This window comes from Cimex lectularius, unplaced genomic scaffold (assembly GCF_000648675.2).
Source record: "Cimex lectularius strain Harlan isolate CLEC.00 unplaced genomic scaffold, Clec_2.1 scaffold43, whole genome shotgun sequence".
NCBI classification, from domain to species: Eukaryota; Metazoa; Arthropoda; class Insecta; order Hemiptera; family Cimicidae; genus Cimex; species Cimex lectularius.
In genome coordinates this window covers 654,239-672,315 of record NW_019392661.1, presented here as the reverse complement: position 1 = coordinate 672,315, position 18,077 = coordinate 654,239, and the positions used below count along the sequence as shown (strand labels likewise).

At 37.0% G+C, this 18,077-nt stretch overlaps 2 protein-coding genes across 2 annotated transcripts; one reads left to right on the top strand and one right to left on the bottom strand.

The window, feature by feature from the left end:
* Positions 1-6,359: 6,359 nt before the first annotated feature.
* LOC106662649 (gamma-glutamyl hydrolase-like) lies at positions 6,360-11,353 on the top strand. The gene is made up of 5 exons (XM_014386873.2): positions 6,360-6,676; positions 9,623-9,792; positions 9,847-9,958; positions 10,668-10,900; positions 10,950-11,353. Exons 1-5 carry the CDS (start codon positions 6,641-6,643, stop codon positions 11,320-11,322), a joined length of 924 nt encoding a protein of 307 aa, XP_014242359.2. The 5' UTR covers positions 6,360-6,640; the 3' UTR covers positions 11,323-11,353.
* On the bottom strand, positions 9,806-16,793 carry LOC106662648 (ectin-like). Its single transcript, XM_014386872.2, has 4 exons — positions 15,940-16,793; positions 10,479-10,643; positions 10,214-10,409; positions 9,806-10,159 (listed from the first exon to the last, which is right to left on the bottom strand). Exons 1-4 carry the CDS (start codon positions 16,255-16,257, stop codon positions 9,984-9,986), a joined length of 855 nt encoding a protein of 284 aa, XP_014242358.1. The 5' UTR covers positions 16,258-16,793; the 3' UTR covers positions 9,806-9,983.
* Positions 16,794-18,077: the final 1,284 nt, after the last annotated feature.

The window sequence follows — 18,077 nt, the reverse complement described above, 5'->3', positions numbered from 1 at the left end:
GACTTATGGGACTTAGCGGTAACATTTAAACAATTTAAACAGTTCAAGCTTGTTATAAAGGAAAAACCGTTTACAAATGATGTCTTGTATACATGATAGTCATGGCTTAGAGGAATTTTTATATCTACCCTAACAATTTAAAAAATTGTACACGTGCGTATATAGGTACTAAATAGGTATACAAAGTTTGGGCACATGCATGTTTGTATTTTGAGAAGTATTTTTCGTTTATTACTTGAAATCCTTCGTGATAATTCACAAAAAATATGTCATGTTATCTATGAATGAAATGATATAAAATTAATAGAGACAAAAACATATATAAATATGTAGTGTAGGGAGGCGTGAATATTTAATATTTTTTTTATTATTTAAAAAGTTTTATTCTTATTATGACCTCTGTTCAACAATCTTCTATTTTTAGAAATAAAAATTTGTTTTTAACGAATTCAACATTGGTTTGTACTTCATTTATAAACAGTAAATGTATTACCCTTAACTCGTATTTATTCCATCGAAGATTTCTAAAATCAAAATATAATCAAAGTTGGTTACATTAAAAAAGTATAGGGAAAGACAGCAATCAGGAATCGAAGATTTTTCCAGTCTATTGCAAGTTGCTTCAACTTACTAACTTCCTTCATCATTTTGTGCCTTAAATACGATTAAATTTATAATCTCCAACTAGAATAGGCTGAATCTACAATATTGCGGATTAACTTTAAACAGTTGAGGCCTGTTTATCAAGTCAATTAATTGGTCATCCGAGCGCCGCCAGAAGCGGCTATAGAACATAAATCACATCTTAGCATAGATTTTTCGAATAAGGCCCCTAAGGCAGACCGTTAAAAATTCTACCACACCCTTGCCTGAGAACTATAGGAAATCTCTCCAGCCTGTCATTACAGCCGGGGAAATCGGCCCTGTTTACAAACAGCAATTGCTAAATCTAATTTGACCGACCTGTGTGTTATCGGCAGAGATGAAAAATCTTATGACAGCTTTGGAATTCAGTTTCAAAATATTATACGTAAACAAATGCCAGGGAGACGTGATCGGAACAGTCCAGAGAGGATTTCGGCAATCAAGATTCCATTTTATCCCGTCCATGTGGACAAAAACTCTTCCCTTTACATAAAAAGCCCTAATTTAAAGAGGTGAATCACGATAATTCATACATGAACGTAATATTATAGTAAATTGTACAAAGTTGACGTTAAAAGTGCTTAAATATAAGAAATAGAAGACACCAGCCAGTGGGGGGCCGGTGTTTTAATGTATGCGCCGGCACGGAGGCGTAGCACCTGTCCACGAGACTCACCTTTCCCGAAAAATCCGATCTCGGAACGTGCTCCGAAGACGTTTCTGAGCTTTAAGAAATTTCCAGAGAAAACGACACCCCAAAGGTGAAAAAATTCACAAAAGACATTTCACACGTTTTGTGGGTTTTTGCTTTCGCACGTCCCGAGGTGGAACAGCTAAGAAACGTCTCAGAAAATAACTCCGTTTCAATAAATTTTTGGCAAAAACGTAGCAGCAATATATTTTTCATTATTTACTATTTTAGAAAAACAGATTTAATCGTTGATATAAAATTCCGTTATATAATCACTCAGATTATCTCCGATCTGTCTGTTATCGCTGTCTGCGATATGCACTGACCCCACTGTTTATGGCATTAGCGAGACAATCAAAAACTTTAGATATGAATTGCTCTGGTTAAATCAACGATCTTTCTCAATATTACGCTTTACTAAATTCACTAATTTTCGTGGTCCGCTTGACCAATTAATATCTTTCAATTAATTAAGTATTTTTATTTGAGATAAAAAAGACAGTGTCACGAGTGGGATTCGAACCCACGACCTTCGTGTCCAAATGGCCAATAGGAGGGAAAATTCAAAAAGGTGAGGTTGAGATGGGAAGTTAGTGTCCGAGTGGATCGAAGTCACGATAGCTCAAGTGGTATAGTAGCGGCTTATCTAGGTTCGAATCCCGCTCGTGACACTGATTTTTTTTATCTCAACTAAAAAATTAATTGAAAGAATTTTTGCCCTCTGCGAACGTCCTAATACATCTAAACACCAAGCCATTAAACAAACAAAGTAAAAATTTAAACATCATGGGGCTACAATGATCAATCAACATAATAATTTTTTCATGTTTATTGTGTAAATACATAAGTAAAATATAATAATTATTATTATTTGGAGATCGTGATTTCGGTCTGGTGTGACGTAGGTTTTTAGAAAAACATTTCAACCAGCCAACGTTTCGAGCTTTATTGAGATCATCTTCAGGGATCAGAGTGTTTGTTTTCCATGAAGATGTGTCATTATTGTGTGTCGTTTTGAGAGTGAAACTAGACTCACACAGCATTTTAGACGTACAAAAACCTTAGTGTCGAGTGAGCAAACAAACCTTGTACGCCTCTCCGAGATACGATGGTTCTTAAAAATACGTTGCGAGCAAATGTACCTCAATTTTGTACCCTGGAAACCTAATTTTAACGATAATGTTAATGTTCCTTATGGAACTCAAAAATAAAGGAAGATGTTTTTCACTTTGTGGCTGAGCGCTCGATTTTGCCAGAACATCGCCTTCTGCATCTGGGTGTTCCACGTTGTATTTGTCTAGACTTTAGACGAAGTAAGGAATTGTGTGTTGTAAAATGTGTGGTGTTTAGTGAAAAATTAGTTAATGATAATTTGGAGATCGTGCGATGTGAGTACAAATACTTTAACTGAATCTAAAAGCATCGTATAAATTCATTTTTTCACATCCTATGTAATCCTTTGTATAATTTAAACCATGTTTATAAATCCCAGGCTCTGAAGATGATCTCAATAAAGATCGAAACGTCGGCACGATAAAAAAATGGTTTTCTAAAATCTACGTCGCACCAGAGCGCATCTCACGATCTCCAAATAATCATTGGCTAACGGTCACTAAACACCACGCATATAACAATTATTTTACCTTAATCTCTAAAACGTTTTATGATTTTATTAAAATCTTGTTTTAAACACTTCTGACATGTAACATTGTGAGTAGACAATGAAATGAAGGTTTTAATCGTTCTTATGTTACATCGTCTCTGTTATCTTGCATATCATTGTTTATATTTGTTATTAAGTATTCCACGAAAGGATTTAAAGTAGAACTGAGATATAATATTTCATTTGGACAATTTTCGTCTGAGAGCTTTTTGCATTTTTTAACTCTTCTAACCAATTCCAAGGTTTGGGAAAAAATGCATCTGATTTTCTTAAAAACTGCACAATTCTACAAATAAAAAATCCAAATATATCTATGTTTTTCGTTATTGTAGTCCTTCTTTTTGTTGGTATAGATCAAATTTCTTAAAATTTAAATCAAAATACGTAAGTAGAGGGAAAAAAGGAACCCAGAATATACTTGAAGATATATACATAGATACATAAATAGATTAATGAATGTAAAGAAAAAGGAGATAAATCGATAGATAGATAGGGATGAAAAATGATTACATAAAGGCAAAAAGAGAAAGAGAAGAACATTGAAAGAAAAGAAAGAGGATGAAAGAACGTGAGAATTGCATAAAATGTACAAATGTTATTAGAAAATTAGGTTAGACGTTTTTAAATTTCCTTCACAAGGTTTTTCATAAATTACAATTAATCAAGGATTAACTTTATATTTATTTCTTAACAATTGAAATGTAGAGATAATCGGATAACCTGAGTTGTCACAAATATTAATAATTAATATCTTTCAATTAATTAAGGCTTTTAGTTGAGATGAAAAAAATCAATGGCACGAGCGGGATTCGAACCCACGATCTTCGCCTAGATACGCCGCTGCTCTACCACTTGAGCTATCGTGACCTCGATCCACTCGGACATCAACTTCCTATCTCAACCCCACCTTATGAGTTTTCCCTCCTTTTTGCCATTTTTCATCAACTAAAAATCGTTCAAAATCCACTTATTCAGAAGGGAAAACAATAAATCTAGGGTTTTCTGTTTGAAAAGAAAGAGTTGAATACTTGGGAAGGAAGTAATTGTTCATTAAAGTAATAAGAATTGCAAATCAACGGCATCTGGATTTTTAATAAACACTATATCGTAGAGAAAGAAAATGAAGTTTAGAGAGTCCACAGGTGATTTAAATATCACTTCCTACGCATTTTTCTTTCTTGTTTTTCTTTTCGGTCACCCATCTGTTAGGAGTGTTAATTGGGCAATCAGACGTCTTCATAACGATGCGATCATGGGCCAGACGTAACGGTGGTAGCAATGAGCCCTGTAGAAGGTGCAGATTGGCCTGAGATTCCTCCCGAACGTCAGTCCATAAACATAATTCCTTTCTCATTAGGAGCAATCATGGGTTTTTGTTCGGTTCGATTTCCAATGCCCGATTCCTACGCACCTGGACTTCGAATAATCTCGGATTTTCGAAAGAGGTAATAAGTACAGGAGAAAAACAGCAATTACGTAAGAAATAAATACATTCTTTAAAAAAAGTAACAAATTGCAGACGAGTATGATTTTAAAATAAAATGAATTATAAAAACGTCTAATATTCTAATAACATTTTTATATTTTACGCAAATATTATAACTGGTGGAATTTTTTCGCATTTATTAGAAGAATTCTTAAGCCTCAGAATATTTTTCACCCAGTCCAAAAACAGGATTTAATCTGCTAAACGCTACAAAGTGGTTAACGGTTAATCTCTTTTGATCTGGCATTTCTCTATACTCTGAAAATGTATTTCGCGTTTGTACAAAAATTCTTGCTACATTTGAAAAATGGCAAAAAGGAGGGAAAACTCAAAAGGTGGGGTTGAGATAGGAAGTTGGTGTACAAGTGGATCGAGGTGATTGATAGGTCAAGTGGTAGAGCAGCGGCGTATCAAGCCGAAGATCGTGGGTTCGAATCCCGCTCGTGCCACTGACTTTTTTATCTCAACTAAAAACCTTAATTAATTGCAATTCTTTCTACCCTTAACTTGACATTCTAAAATATCAGCGCTCGAAATTTTCTAAGTTAACATAGGTTATCTTTTTGAAAATTACGTTCTTTCTGAATCTCCGCCTCTTCAATATATCCACAATTAACCTGCTTATTTCTTCTATCTTCTATCCGCTATGGCTGCATATTAGCATATAGAATGTTTGAACATGATAAGTATTTTGGACATGTGCTACACAGTGAACTTTTCCATTCCACTTCTCTATTTAGCAGGATAATTTAGAATAAGCAACTCACATGGTTAAGTTAATAACATTATTATTGATAATTGGCAATTACTATTGTAATTATTGTTAGCAAATTATTACCCAGTCAATTCGCTCTCTCTCCCTCTCTGTCTGTTTGTCTGTCTCTCTCCTCTCTCTCTCTCTCTCTCTCTCTCTCTCTCTCTCTCTCTCTCTCTCTCTCTCTCTTGATTTTAATGTCTAACATTTATCGTCAGTCATATAGTTTTTTTAATACTTCATAATGTCAGGTTTTGCTTGCTTTTCAGTCATTGGGAATGCGAAGCCAGTCCTTTATACTTGAAAAGTCTAATTTAACACACCAGGCCAGTGGACAATGGGGTTCCATTTATACTCACCGGATGAAAAAATACTTTTAAACTGGTTGAATAAGTATATCGAAAAATTTATCTGTACGCTTTTCGTTAGGCTTAATTTCAATTTCCACATTGTGAACCATACTGTTAATTCATTAGTTAAGGTTTTCATTTATCGAGGGGTCAGAGTTACACGGAAGAATCGCTGTATCATCAGTGAATGTTAACATGTGTAGGAACATCTGTTGTGTATATTGAAAATAGTAATGGTCCAGGTATGCTTACCTGATGAACATCCGACGTAAATATCTCGAATCCAATTGAGATTCAGATATTGCACAAAAAGGACTTTTTATTCCTATTTGACATGTGGGATTAACACCTGAAATATAGATGTCTGTAGGGGTAACCAGTGAATGTTAAAAACTAAAGAAATGGACTGTATTACATCTAAATTTTATTTTGGGTTTATATGTCTATTAAACTAAAATAGAATTCATTTCTGTTATCATTAATTTATAAGAAATAGTTATTTTATTCTTAGAGGAACTGTTCGAGTTATTGTCAGATCAAGGAAATCTTGTTGAGATTTCAATAACGTTATTATCAATCCTTATATCTGCCTTGGCTATTTATAGCAAGTGGTCGAAATTATACCAAGACCAATACTAACAAGGAATATAATGGATACTTTCCTGCCTACGAGGGAGGGTCTAAAACGGACATATCTCCAAGTAGGAATTTGCCCCTCCCCTGGGGCAATTCAGTTGTGAGGGTAGTGGGACCTACTTATCAGGGTTAGATTTCAATTTGGTTTAGTAAATTGGCTCAATCACCGCTTCCTTTCCTGCATTGGTCAATTTAAACGGCTTCCGGCCCGTTTTCCTTTGTCCGTGCCGAATCGTTGGCAACAATTGTTTTACATATTTAATCAACTAGATTAAATAATCGATAAACCTCGAGTAGAAGGGATTGGCCTTCGAGCACAACTGTCGTATTGGTGGAAACGTGGACATTTATTAAAAAAGGAGGTCGACACTTCTTTAAAAATATTACATATCGGTCTCATTCAGTATTTTTTAAGATGAGTACGTTCGTTTGTGTCATCATCGCAACTTTTGTAAGTAGCTGTTTGGATTTGATTTTTACGTTTTTAATCATTTCTTTGTTTAACGTATGTTATAACGTCATTTGTTTGTCATTTGCCCATCATTTTTTCACCATTAATTAATTTAATTATTTAAAATATCTATAGTTTTGCTAATTTTTTACTTTATCAATAATGAAAAGCGATAAGTAAAACGAAAAAATATTTAACAATACATAATACAATAAAAAACATTAAAAGCACACATTGATTAAAATTTCTGGTTGTCAGAGAAATCTAATTCTCTACACTTCCTTTTATGTATTTAATTATTGTTTGCATAAATAATGGCTATATGGATAATAGCTAAATAGTGTTTTATTATTACTTCTGCACCACGGTATAATGTATCACTTATATGTTAAAAGCGAGAACAGGCGATCCGCCAATCTTTATCCTCTTATTAAATAAGTTAATGATGCCACACATAACTCGTTGATCCATACTTTTGCTATTATTGACTTATTTTTGAATAAACTAATTTCTTTATTTCTGTGTGCTATATAAATTATGTAATGAGATATTTATTCATACTACCACAGTAATAACAGTTGTATACTTCTGCTCAAACATTGTGTCAAAAAATAAATTAAGGTTTTAAGTTGAGATAAAAAAGTCAGTGTCACGAGCGGGATTCGAACCCACGACCTTCGCTACTCTACCACTTGAGCTATCGTGACTTCGATCCCCTCCGGCACAACCTCCCCCACCTTTTGAATTTTCCCTCCTTTTTGCCATTTTTCAAGTGGTCAAGCGGACCTCGAAAGATAGTGAATTGTGTCAAAATTTCAAGTCAATCGACCGGCTACTTTTCATGGTATGCAAGCCGAAATATAATCCAATTTTCATATATATAATGATAATATGTATAATCATATGAATGAATCAAAAGAAGTATAAACCATAATGTAAATAATATTTTCAACATCTGTGGACCATCAATTCCTAATTATTTTGTCTTTGATTACGTATTCAATTTGATTAATTTATAAACTTTATCTATATTCCCCAATTTTCTCTTTTTTATCTGTCTTATCTTATCTTTAGCTCTCTGCTTGCCTATATTCTATCTGTCCCTCTCTTTCTCTCTTTCTCTCTCTCTCTCTCTCTCTCTCTCTCACTTTCACTTTATCTATATTCCCCAATTTTCTCTTTTTTATCTGACATCTTTTCTTTAGCTCTCTGCCTGTCTATATCCTATCTGTCCCTGTCCCTCTCTCTCTCTCTCTCTCTCTCTCTCTCTCTCTCTCTCTCTTTCACTTTCACTTTCACTTTATCTATATTCGCCAATTTTCTCTTTTTTATCTGACTTATCTTATCTTTAGCTCTCTGCCTGTCTATATCCTATCTGTCCCTGTCCCTCTCTCTCTCTCTTTCTCTCTCTCACTCTCACTGTCTCTCTCTCTCTCTCTCTCACTTTCACTTTCACTTTATCTATATTCCCCAATTTTCTGTTTTTTACTTGCACCCTATACATATTCCTGCATTTTTCTCTTTTTCACTTTCAATCTATAATCTTTATTTGCCGATTTTTTCTCTTTTTTATCTCACTTAAGTTATCTTTAGCTCTCTGCCTGTTTATATTCTATCTGGCCCTCTCTCTCTCTCTCTCTGTCTCTCTCTCTCTGTCTCTCTCTTTCACTTTCACTTTTTCTATATTCCTCAATTTTCTCTTTTTCACTTTCACCTTATCTATATTCCTACATTTTTCTCTTTTTCACTTTCAATCTATAATCTTTAATTGCCGATTTTTTCTCTTTTTTATCTCACTTTAAGTTATTTTTCGCTCTGTGCTTGTCTACATTTTATCTCTTCCTCCCTGTCACTCTTTCTCACAATTGAACTTTAAAAACATTTTATCTCAACGGTCTACTGTGTATTGTGAGATAGCATTTATTTTTATTTTGTAAACTATTTACGTTAAAGGTATTGTGGTACAAGCGATAAATGACGTTGAAGAATAACTTTTACTCTTTTCCTACTCTAATTTCTTTCGTTTCACCTTTTTTGTTTAGAAAAGACAAATTAACATAGAAGATTTCTAAATCTTAATCAAAACACTCTCAACACGACACGCAAGAATGGCACAATTGCACAGAAGACAAACACTTTGAGCCCTGAAGATGATCTCAATAAAGATCGAAACGTTGGCACGATAAAAAAAATGTTTTTCTGAAACCTACATCACTCAGACCGCATCTCACGATTTCTGAATAATTATACTTAATCACAAAAGTAAATAATAATTTTTAATTTTAAAATAAAAGTAAATGCAGTGATTCAACATCAGTAAAATTGCACTTTGCAGCTATTCCGCAATTATTTCAAGAGCTTAAGAACTTAGAAGCTTACTTTCTCATGAACATCTCGTAACAAAAAGGCCGTTTGAAATCTTACATGTCTTAAGCGTCGTAAAGATTTGGAGATAACCTAGATTTTTAACAACCTCGACACTTAACTACTCTTCTTGTAGGACCTCGAGAAGGAATGAAATATAGACAATACTTGGAAAGCTGCAAAACGTTTGACAACTGCTAAATAAGTGTGAATATTTTATAATTGCTGTCTATTTACTTTAATAGCCGGTTGAATGTTATTGCAGCCAATGGGGAAAACGCACGAAGCATTCAAGGACTCTAACAAGCCTTGTTCATAAATAATTAGGTTAGATTATATGCCGGACTCTTCATAAATAATTACAATACAATGGAAGTTTTTCACATGTCTGATTACTCTTTTCAATGATAAATATATGTAGTCCTAAAGCAGTAATGAAAATTGTCTGACTGTAATCCGAATCCTTAATTTCTTTGTCTACAAGCTATACATTTCTATTTGTTACATATTCAATCATAAACAGGAGGAATTTATGTCTCGATTTTTTACAATATGTGATTATTTGTGTGTTATGTTTTGAAGCTCACGTGCATATCATGCTCGGACAGGCCTATAGTTGGGATATTGGCACAGGAAAGTGTCTACGAAGGGAAAAATGTTTCGATGATACCAGGATCTTACGTCCTCATGATGGAAGGATCTGGAACGAGGGTTGTGCCGATATTTATCAATCAAAACCAATCTTATTATGAGTAAGTTGTCTTGTTTTTATTAGCTTTGCAAATCAATGATTTAGAATGTTTCAGTAAGATTCTCTCTTCGATTAACGGGGTCGTGTTTCCCGGCGGAAACTTGGACCTGTTGCAGAACGGAGGCATGGTTAAAGCCGCGAACCTCATCTACGATTATGCCAGGAAGGTGAGAGATTTTTTGAAAAATGTCTTTAGTTAAACAAGACTTTTTCGCTCGAGCTGGGTTTGAAGACGTTGAACGAATATTTCCCTGAGACATTTCCTTTTGGCACGTATATAGCTACGATGTACGTTTTACCATTTCCCTTTGCCATCCCTGCGCCCAAGAGGCTTGTTTCCGCCCAGATCATCTGGGTGAAATGACGGTCTACAAAAGAATAAGTTTTCAGTTTATAGTGAGATTGAACATGGAAATACTAACTGTGGGCGTTGAAATTTTTCTGTACGTCGTATTGGTATTTTTTCCCCTCTTTGTACCAGGATTCACACGCTTCGCGGGCCTCAGTGGGTCGTTTTAACTTTGTGAAGACGAAAACGTTTCTTCCTTCGTCTTCGGCTTCATCTTGCTTTCCACTCGCTGCAAGAAAAGCGGCACGCTTCATAGCAATGAGACAGAGCTTTAGCAGAGAAGTTAACATTTTAATTATATGTATAATTTGAAAATAGTTTAATTGTGTGATTCTTACGTCTTTATCAAGTTTGAGCGAAGGAGCGTTGTGTGATAAGCGCAGTTTGTTGTGGATTGACAGCATTTCGGCTTGGAACGGTGTCATATCGACGCTCGAAGAAACGCTCTCCGGGGCTGATATGTCCACCAGATCAAACGCATTGCATGTCCGTTTCTCGTGTATCTGAAAATGATTATCTTTCAACAGGCAAACCAGAAGGAAAACGTCTTTCCGATTTTGGGAGTCTGTCAGGGACTGGAGCTCCTCGCTTATTTATCCAGCAACAAATTATGGCCTCTGAAACCTTGCAAAGGTATGATGAACGTCGACCTTCCTCTCGAGTTCGTCGTCGACTACGCGACCACATCGCTATTCAAAAATGCCAAAAAAGAAGATATTTACACCTTCATCCATAAGAATTCAACAGTGAACCATCACAGGTATTTAAGATTATCTGTCCTAACAAACGTAAATCGAATGTCATTTTAGTTGGTGTTTGACGAGAAATTCGATGAAAAAGTTTGGCCTCGATAAACATTGGCGAACCCTTACTGTCAACAAGGATTCCGATGGTATGGAGTTCATCTCCACATTCGAATCATTCAGTTATCCATTTGCTGGACTCCAGTTTCACCCGGAAAAATGCGCCTACGAATGGGGCCTTGGTCAGAACAACATGCATACCATGGATGCGATAAGTGCAAACAGGGTTTTCTACGACTGGCTTGCTGCCAAAGCTAGGGAATCGAAGAACCATTTTGAAACAGTCAAAGACGAAATGGAAGCTTCAATTTTCAACTACGTACCGACATTTACCGGGAAAAATGGTGGATACAGCCAGTTACTTTATATTTTTCATTAAAATAAAAGTTACTGTCTAATTTGTATAAATCCATCTGTATATTTGATGTCCCAAGTATTTCAGTCTTTTCAAGGAAACCGTTTTGCCCATCCTCATCGATAATTTCGTTTACAGTCGCACAATGCTCCTTATGAAAAAGGAAACGACCAAAGCGGGAATCGGCGACAATTACGGTATCGCTTTGAAGACGGCTAGAATGGAATCAGCTGCCACCGGCTATAAATCAAGGGCGCGCTAACAATGAAGACCGGTTGAACAAGTGTTGTGTCAATAGACGGAGGTTTGTTGACACAATAACCGATTTATACCTAGAGCCGGTAAGAAACCCGGGATTTAGACATAAGCCCAGGTAAGTTTGGATCTCGCACGTAACTCGGCCAAAAAGTGGTTTCCCAACGTGAGCAAAAACCGTACTGTAGAATCCGCAATATCCAACAAATTTGATTTTAATTTGCGACGAGCACCTGTTTGGAACCAGCTTGTATAAATTTTTTATTGGTTATAATCCCTCTACATCATTAGCATCATTATAAATGTACATTTTTATCAAAGCGATTTTTTCTTAAAGTTAGTTAAGGAAACAAATAATTTTTTATGACACATAATTTTACAATGTTTACATAGGAATTTCGGTTTTTACACTATAATCTCCATCGTAAAATTAATGTGTTGGGTAACATTACGACGAGGTGATGAACCTTGATCGTCATGATTATGAGCTTATTCTCGCTTGTTTTGCTTCCCAAGCGTTTCTCTCATCTTTCATGGCCAGTGTCTATTTGGTCTATTATGACTTTTCATAAGTAATGGAAAAAATTTTTATATTTGTCTGAAGAGACCACCTTTACAAGGGCGTTCAGAACCTGTCATCATGAAACGTAAAAACAAAGATATATATACAACTCAAATCTATTCACATTCAATTTTAACCAGCAAGGACTAACTAATCTGAATTCACTAGTGATCTGTGTTATAAACTCACTGTGATAAACTTTGTAAGTGGAATATAAAAGAGTCGGCTTTTTATTATTAATTAACCCAAAAGTCACATAATTTTGAAGCTTAAAGATCTCTGAACATCCTGCCTATTCTCCACTTTCTTTGGTTAGTATCTGCTTAACAATCTTAATAATTATTTCAATTAATTATTCTTCTTATAAGGTCTTGGTTGAGTTGAAGAAACTAGTGTAACGAGCGGGATTCGAACTCACGACCTTCAGTTTCTGTAGGTTGGGATGGGTAGTTGGTGGCCGAGTAGGTAGAAGTCACGATAGCTCAAGTGATTAGAGCAGCGGCGTATTTAGAAGAATATGAAAGAGCGAATTGCATCCCTGTTGAAAAAAAACATTTGGCTCTCATAGTTGTTATGTAGCAATTTCAGGACAAACACTCAAAGAATCCACCTGTCAGCCTATGCAGCCAGTACACCAGATCCTGTCTGCATAGACGGGGGAGGGTTGTATGGCCATCTGTACCACGGGGTGACAGAAATGTTCCAGAATCTGGCCCTCTGTCACATTGGGAACGGATTCGTGGTGGCGCCCCTGGCGGGAACTTAGAGAGAGGCTGTCTTCTACCTGGGACCTTTCGTGAAGCTTGCGCATGGCCAATGTATTATACCTGGTCCTCACGGGAGACGTTGCGACCGGACGACAGCATGTAAGCGTTGAGGACGTCATGATCATGCTACAGTCCCTCGAATGCGTGAGTAAGCGATTGGAAAAGGGTAGTGGTATCGGCGGTTTCTGACGAGTATGCTTTGCATTGTTGTGCGTATGACCGGCGTGGTACCCTTGGGGAAGCGAAGGATCGGACCACCTAGGCTAGACCTATGGCGTCCCTCGATTACGTGCAGCAGGTGTAGGCTGAGCTCGATAAGAGACCTTTGTCCGTAGGCAGTACTCATCTAGGGGGTGGGTAGCAATCCCACTTTTTAATCCGAAACCGCTGTCGGGGCGTTCCCGAAAGTTTCTACGCTGGAGGAGCCTCTACACTCAGAGAGATAGAGTCGCCTTCTCTATCTAGGGAGTACGCGAGGGGGGGGACGGGCTGATGTATTTCGGCCCGTTAGCCCCTTGCGTGCGGCGTACGACCTGACGCACAATGCAGGCCCGACCATTCGGAGTGGACAAGCGGAGAGCGTGGCTACTGACCCTTAGGGGCCGGGACACCACTACACCAATGCTGCGGCGGTAACACCTTCCGTCGTATGCAGAAGTGCGTCAGCTCTCATCTTGAGAATCAAAACGTCCGATAAGGCCATGAGCCAGGTGCGGACGTTAAAGATCCTCTTGTCTTGTTGACGATGAGTAAATCGGGAACGCATGTCAGCCTCTGCAGTATGCAGTGGATGTGGCAAAGATCAGGTTCAAATTTGCTTTGTTTTTCGAGACCATACCTCGATCCAGAGTGTTTGCGAAACCGTACATTGTACAGACTCGGATTGCCCGTTGGGGCTGCTGGGCCAAGAGCCCAAAACGTACAAAATAACAAAAATATTTATGCCATGGAATGCTGTTTCTTTTCCCCACCAACCATCTAAATAAAACTTACACGAATCATATCACCACAATATCGATTTTTTACGAGTGTATTTTAACTACGAGGGTATATGGATCCTTCGGGGTGCGGGTGTTTTTGACTAAAATTCCATTTGTAGGTACGTCGAGTTCGAATGCAGGGCCATTGGATTCGAACCCGGGACCTTTACCAAACAGTGATGAGCGCGGTTTCAACGCATTAACTGTTGCGTCCACCGTCGCACCTTAACCAATACATGCTTGTAAAGGTTTGTTTTGATTTTAGACATTATATGGCCGCTCGTTCTGGCTCGCTACTCGCTGATATTGATGAACAAATTTTATTCCCACCAATTTCGAAGTTCTTAATCATTCGCATAATGGACTAATGTTATGCTTCTCCAGCTGGCTGCTCGATTGGGGGGGGGGTTTAATTTTTTCTGCTACATAGCGAAAACATCGACGAATATAATTTTGTAAATATTTTGGTGAAATTAAGGATACATTACCAATAATCATCAGTGTGTAATTTTATACACTGAGAGGCAAAAAATTCCACCCAATTGATTTTTACATTTTCTCGATAAAAGAAAATTTTGCCCCTAATTTGTCTTTGTTTTTACCAATAAATATTTTTTATGCTATGTTTGAAATCGGGAATATCAATTAGAGGTAAACACACTTAATCTTTAATCTGAAACAAGTATAAAGGATTTTTCAATGTTTACTTTTTACGGAATTTAAAATGTTAATCGGTCTCATTTGAAATCTGAAGCAATAAACGTTTAGTTTTCATCTTTGTTTTCTTAATTTTTAATTTTTCAACCTTAAAAATGTAACTTAATGCTGAGGATGCCCGTAGTGCGGCACTTATTGATGATGGACGTTCCATCAGGTATGCGGCTACTGCCATCGGAGTTCCTTCCAAAACACTGCGAGACGCCGTTAGACGTTTTCGAGAAACTGAGTGTCCTACTATAGAAGGCCCGGTTCTGGACGCCACGTAACAGAACAGAACCACAGCGGTAACCGTAATAGAACCACAGGATGACCGTTTTTTGATTTTGAGAAAATTGCGAAACCGGCACCTTACAGTTGTTCAAGCGGTTCATCTGCTCCAGGAAGTTCGAGGTGTCCAAATTTTTGAACGCACTGCTCGAAAAAGATTAAATCAGTATGAACTGCTTTCTGTCCCGTAAGAGGACCAGAATTGATGAGAACACACCGAGTTGCCTGGCCCGTATTTGCTCGAGGACACAGCCGTTGGGTCTTTGGATGATTGGTCTGCTGTACTTTTTAGAGATGAATGTAGATTGGCTCAATTATCTCCAGATGGGCGTGAAAGAGTGTGGAGAAGGCGAATGAAAGGTACGAAGCTTGTAATTTTTCCCAGAGCCAACCTTTTCAACTTAGCTCAGTGATGGTGTGGGCGGGAATTTCAATGGAGAGCCGCACAGAGTTGGTTGTTTCCTGGAGGGTCTTTGACGACCTCTCGCTATGTGAATGAAATTTTGCAACATCATGCGTTGCCGATCCTCGATGAATTCAGCGACAATTCTATTCTAATGTACGATAATACCCCACACCAGGTTTTAGCCTGACCAGCCCATTTTCCAGACTTGAACCACAATGAACATTTATGGGATAACCTCAAAAGACGAATAAGTGCACGTCCATCACTTTCTGATACACTCCACGATCTTGACAGGTCTCTTCGTGAAAAATGGGCTAACCTCCAGCAAAGAGACATTTCCAGACTGGTAAAAAGTATGCGAGGCGTCGTCTTCGAGATGTAATTAAGGCAAGAAGGGGAAATACGCGATTTTGAAATGGTAATTAATAATCTAAACCAAAATTAACACAAATTTTATCTGCCAGTCTTTTTTTTCATATTACATTTTTTAAACTTTTTTCGACAAAGATTCAAAAACTTTGATCAAGTTATATTACAAGTTGGTGGTATTTTTACCTGTCAGTGTATATAAAATCGGTATTTTGCAACATGGTTTGCAATTCAATAATTATGATCTTTTTGGAGTTTAATATATTATGTGAAAAAATGAGTTCAGATGCTTCAGCTACTATACAGAATACTCACACCGACTAGTCTCTCAGGTGATTTATAATCCAACATCCTGTTTGCGACCGCTCTGGGTTTTGGGAAGTAGGACGTCGCCTGGAGAACGTCCATGTTGGCAGCGCAAAACCTCTTCATATCTGTGCTGTTCATGCGCGGCTGTTTGACAAGTTCGAAGCTCGTGTTTTTGACCGAAACGCTATCCTTCCTTTCCTGGGAGCGTGCTGTGGACTTGGTCTTGCTGTTCATCGCCATCAAACTCGGGATGCGAAACATGTCCGGTTCCGAGAGAGGGAACCTGACACGGGCTGAGATACCCTTCTTCTTTGACCGATTCATTGATGTCAACTACCGAACCGTCAAATTTTGAAGAGAAGTATTTGTTTTCTTGGTCATCTACGGCAACGAGGTAACTGTGCAAAGACATCTTCCTCGGGAATAATCTTCAAATCATATGTTATTATTGACGAAAAATACCAACATCTGCTCGGGTGGACGTCTACCGGAGATAACATAAACAGAAGCGTATTTAAACTTTACCTGGTGGCTTCAAAAACACGGTCATCACTTAGTTTGACAAAAGGGCAAACATTGTCTTTACTCCGCCAAAGAAGATAATATTTCAACAGATAAATGTAAACAAGAAGGCGCACTCGGTATTTGCTTTAAAATTCTGATTGTATAAAGAATTTGATGCATGGAGTTAACACAGGATACGTTTAATTTCTGTTCCCCATATATATTTTTGAAGAGTTTTTCGGAAAAATCCTGGGATAAGTAAATGTTTATTTTTGTCTAGTTTCTCACGATACAAAACCTTTTGATCTAACTCTGCAGGATAACGAGATAGGGATAAAATATTAAAGCTGTCCAAAATTAAAGAAATTTCCTCAAAAAACGATAAAAATCTGTATTCCTTACTTACTATATTATATTCACTAATTTCTTGGTCCGCTTGACCAATTAATAACTTACAATTAAGGTTTTCAGTTGAGATAAAAAAGTCAATGGCACGAGCGGGATTCGAACCCACGATCTTAGGCTCGATACGCCGCTGCTCTACCACTTGAGCTATCGTGACCTCGATCCACTCGGACACTAACTTCCTATCTCAACCCCACCTTTTGAAGTTTACCTTCTTTTTGCCATTTTTCATTTTAATTGTATGTTATTAATTGATCAAGCGGACCACGAAATTAGTGAATTGAATATGTTTAAAATGAAACATTAAATGCAACTTCACTAAATCTCTCCGTGGCCATTTCATTTGTCTCCGAGAATCGAATTGATTACACGACATTTGAAAAATGGCAAAAAGGAGGGAAAATTCAAAAGGTGGGGTTGAGATAGGAAGTTAGTGTCCGAGTGGATCGAGGTCACGATAGCTCAAGTGGTAGAGCAGCGGCGTATCGAGCCGAAGATCATGGGCTCGAATCCCGCTCGTGTCATTGACTTTTTTTATCTCAACTGAAAACCTTAATTAATTGTTACTATATTATATTTATCATAACAACAATAATTATTTTTTTTAGATTTATAAGTTTTATAGACTTATAATATGTCGTAAGTTGCTTACGTAGTCTTACAACACTGCATTGTTACAATTTTTGCTACTTTTAACACCATAAAATAATTACTGCACCAAACCGTAAAAAAAATCATTGTTGCACTTATTCCAAATATATTTGCGTTTTTTCTGACTTACGTATATCGCGGAATGTACGTTTCATTTCAGTGGTGAGAAGATACCAAGGACAATCCCTGAATCGAACCCAGTACTGCTTAATCGACTCTGGCACTTTAACGATCTCGGCCATCGAGGTTGAAATTGTAAATTCAGTAATAAGCAATAAAGCAATTGCAGAACCAAATCTCGCCTCTGTAATGAATCAAACGACATGTTTCTATTATGTGGGACAAATCCAGCAACATTTTTCTACATAATGGGTTCGGGTATTCGTCCAAGAATAGGTGCCCATGAGCAACCTGAAAGAATTAGTAAATTCTTATCTTACTAAGTTTGTGAAGATTTTAGAATTATTTTTGTCCTTTCTTCTATAATTTATGGCTAAATACCGATGTATAGACTAATTAGCCTCGTAGAATTAAAAAAATGATTTTCCTTCTATGTAGTACCTCATGGGGCGAACTGTCTTACT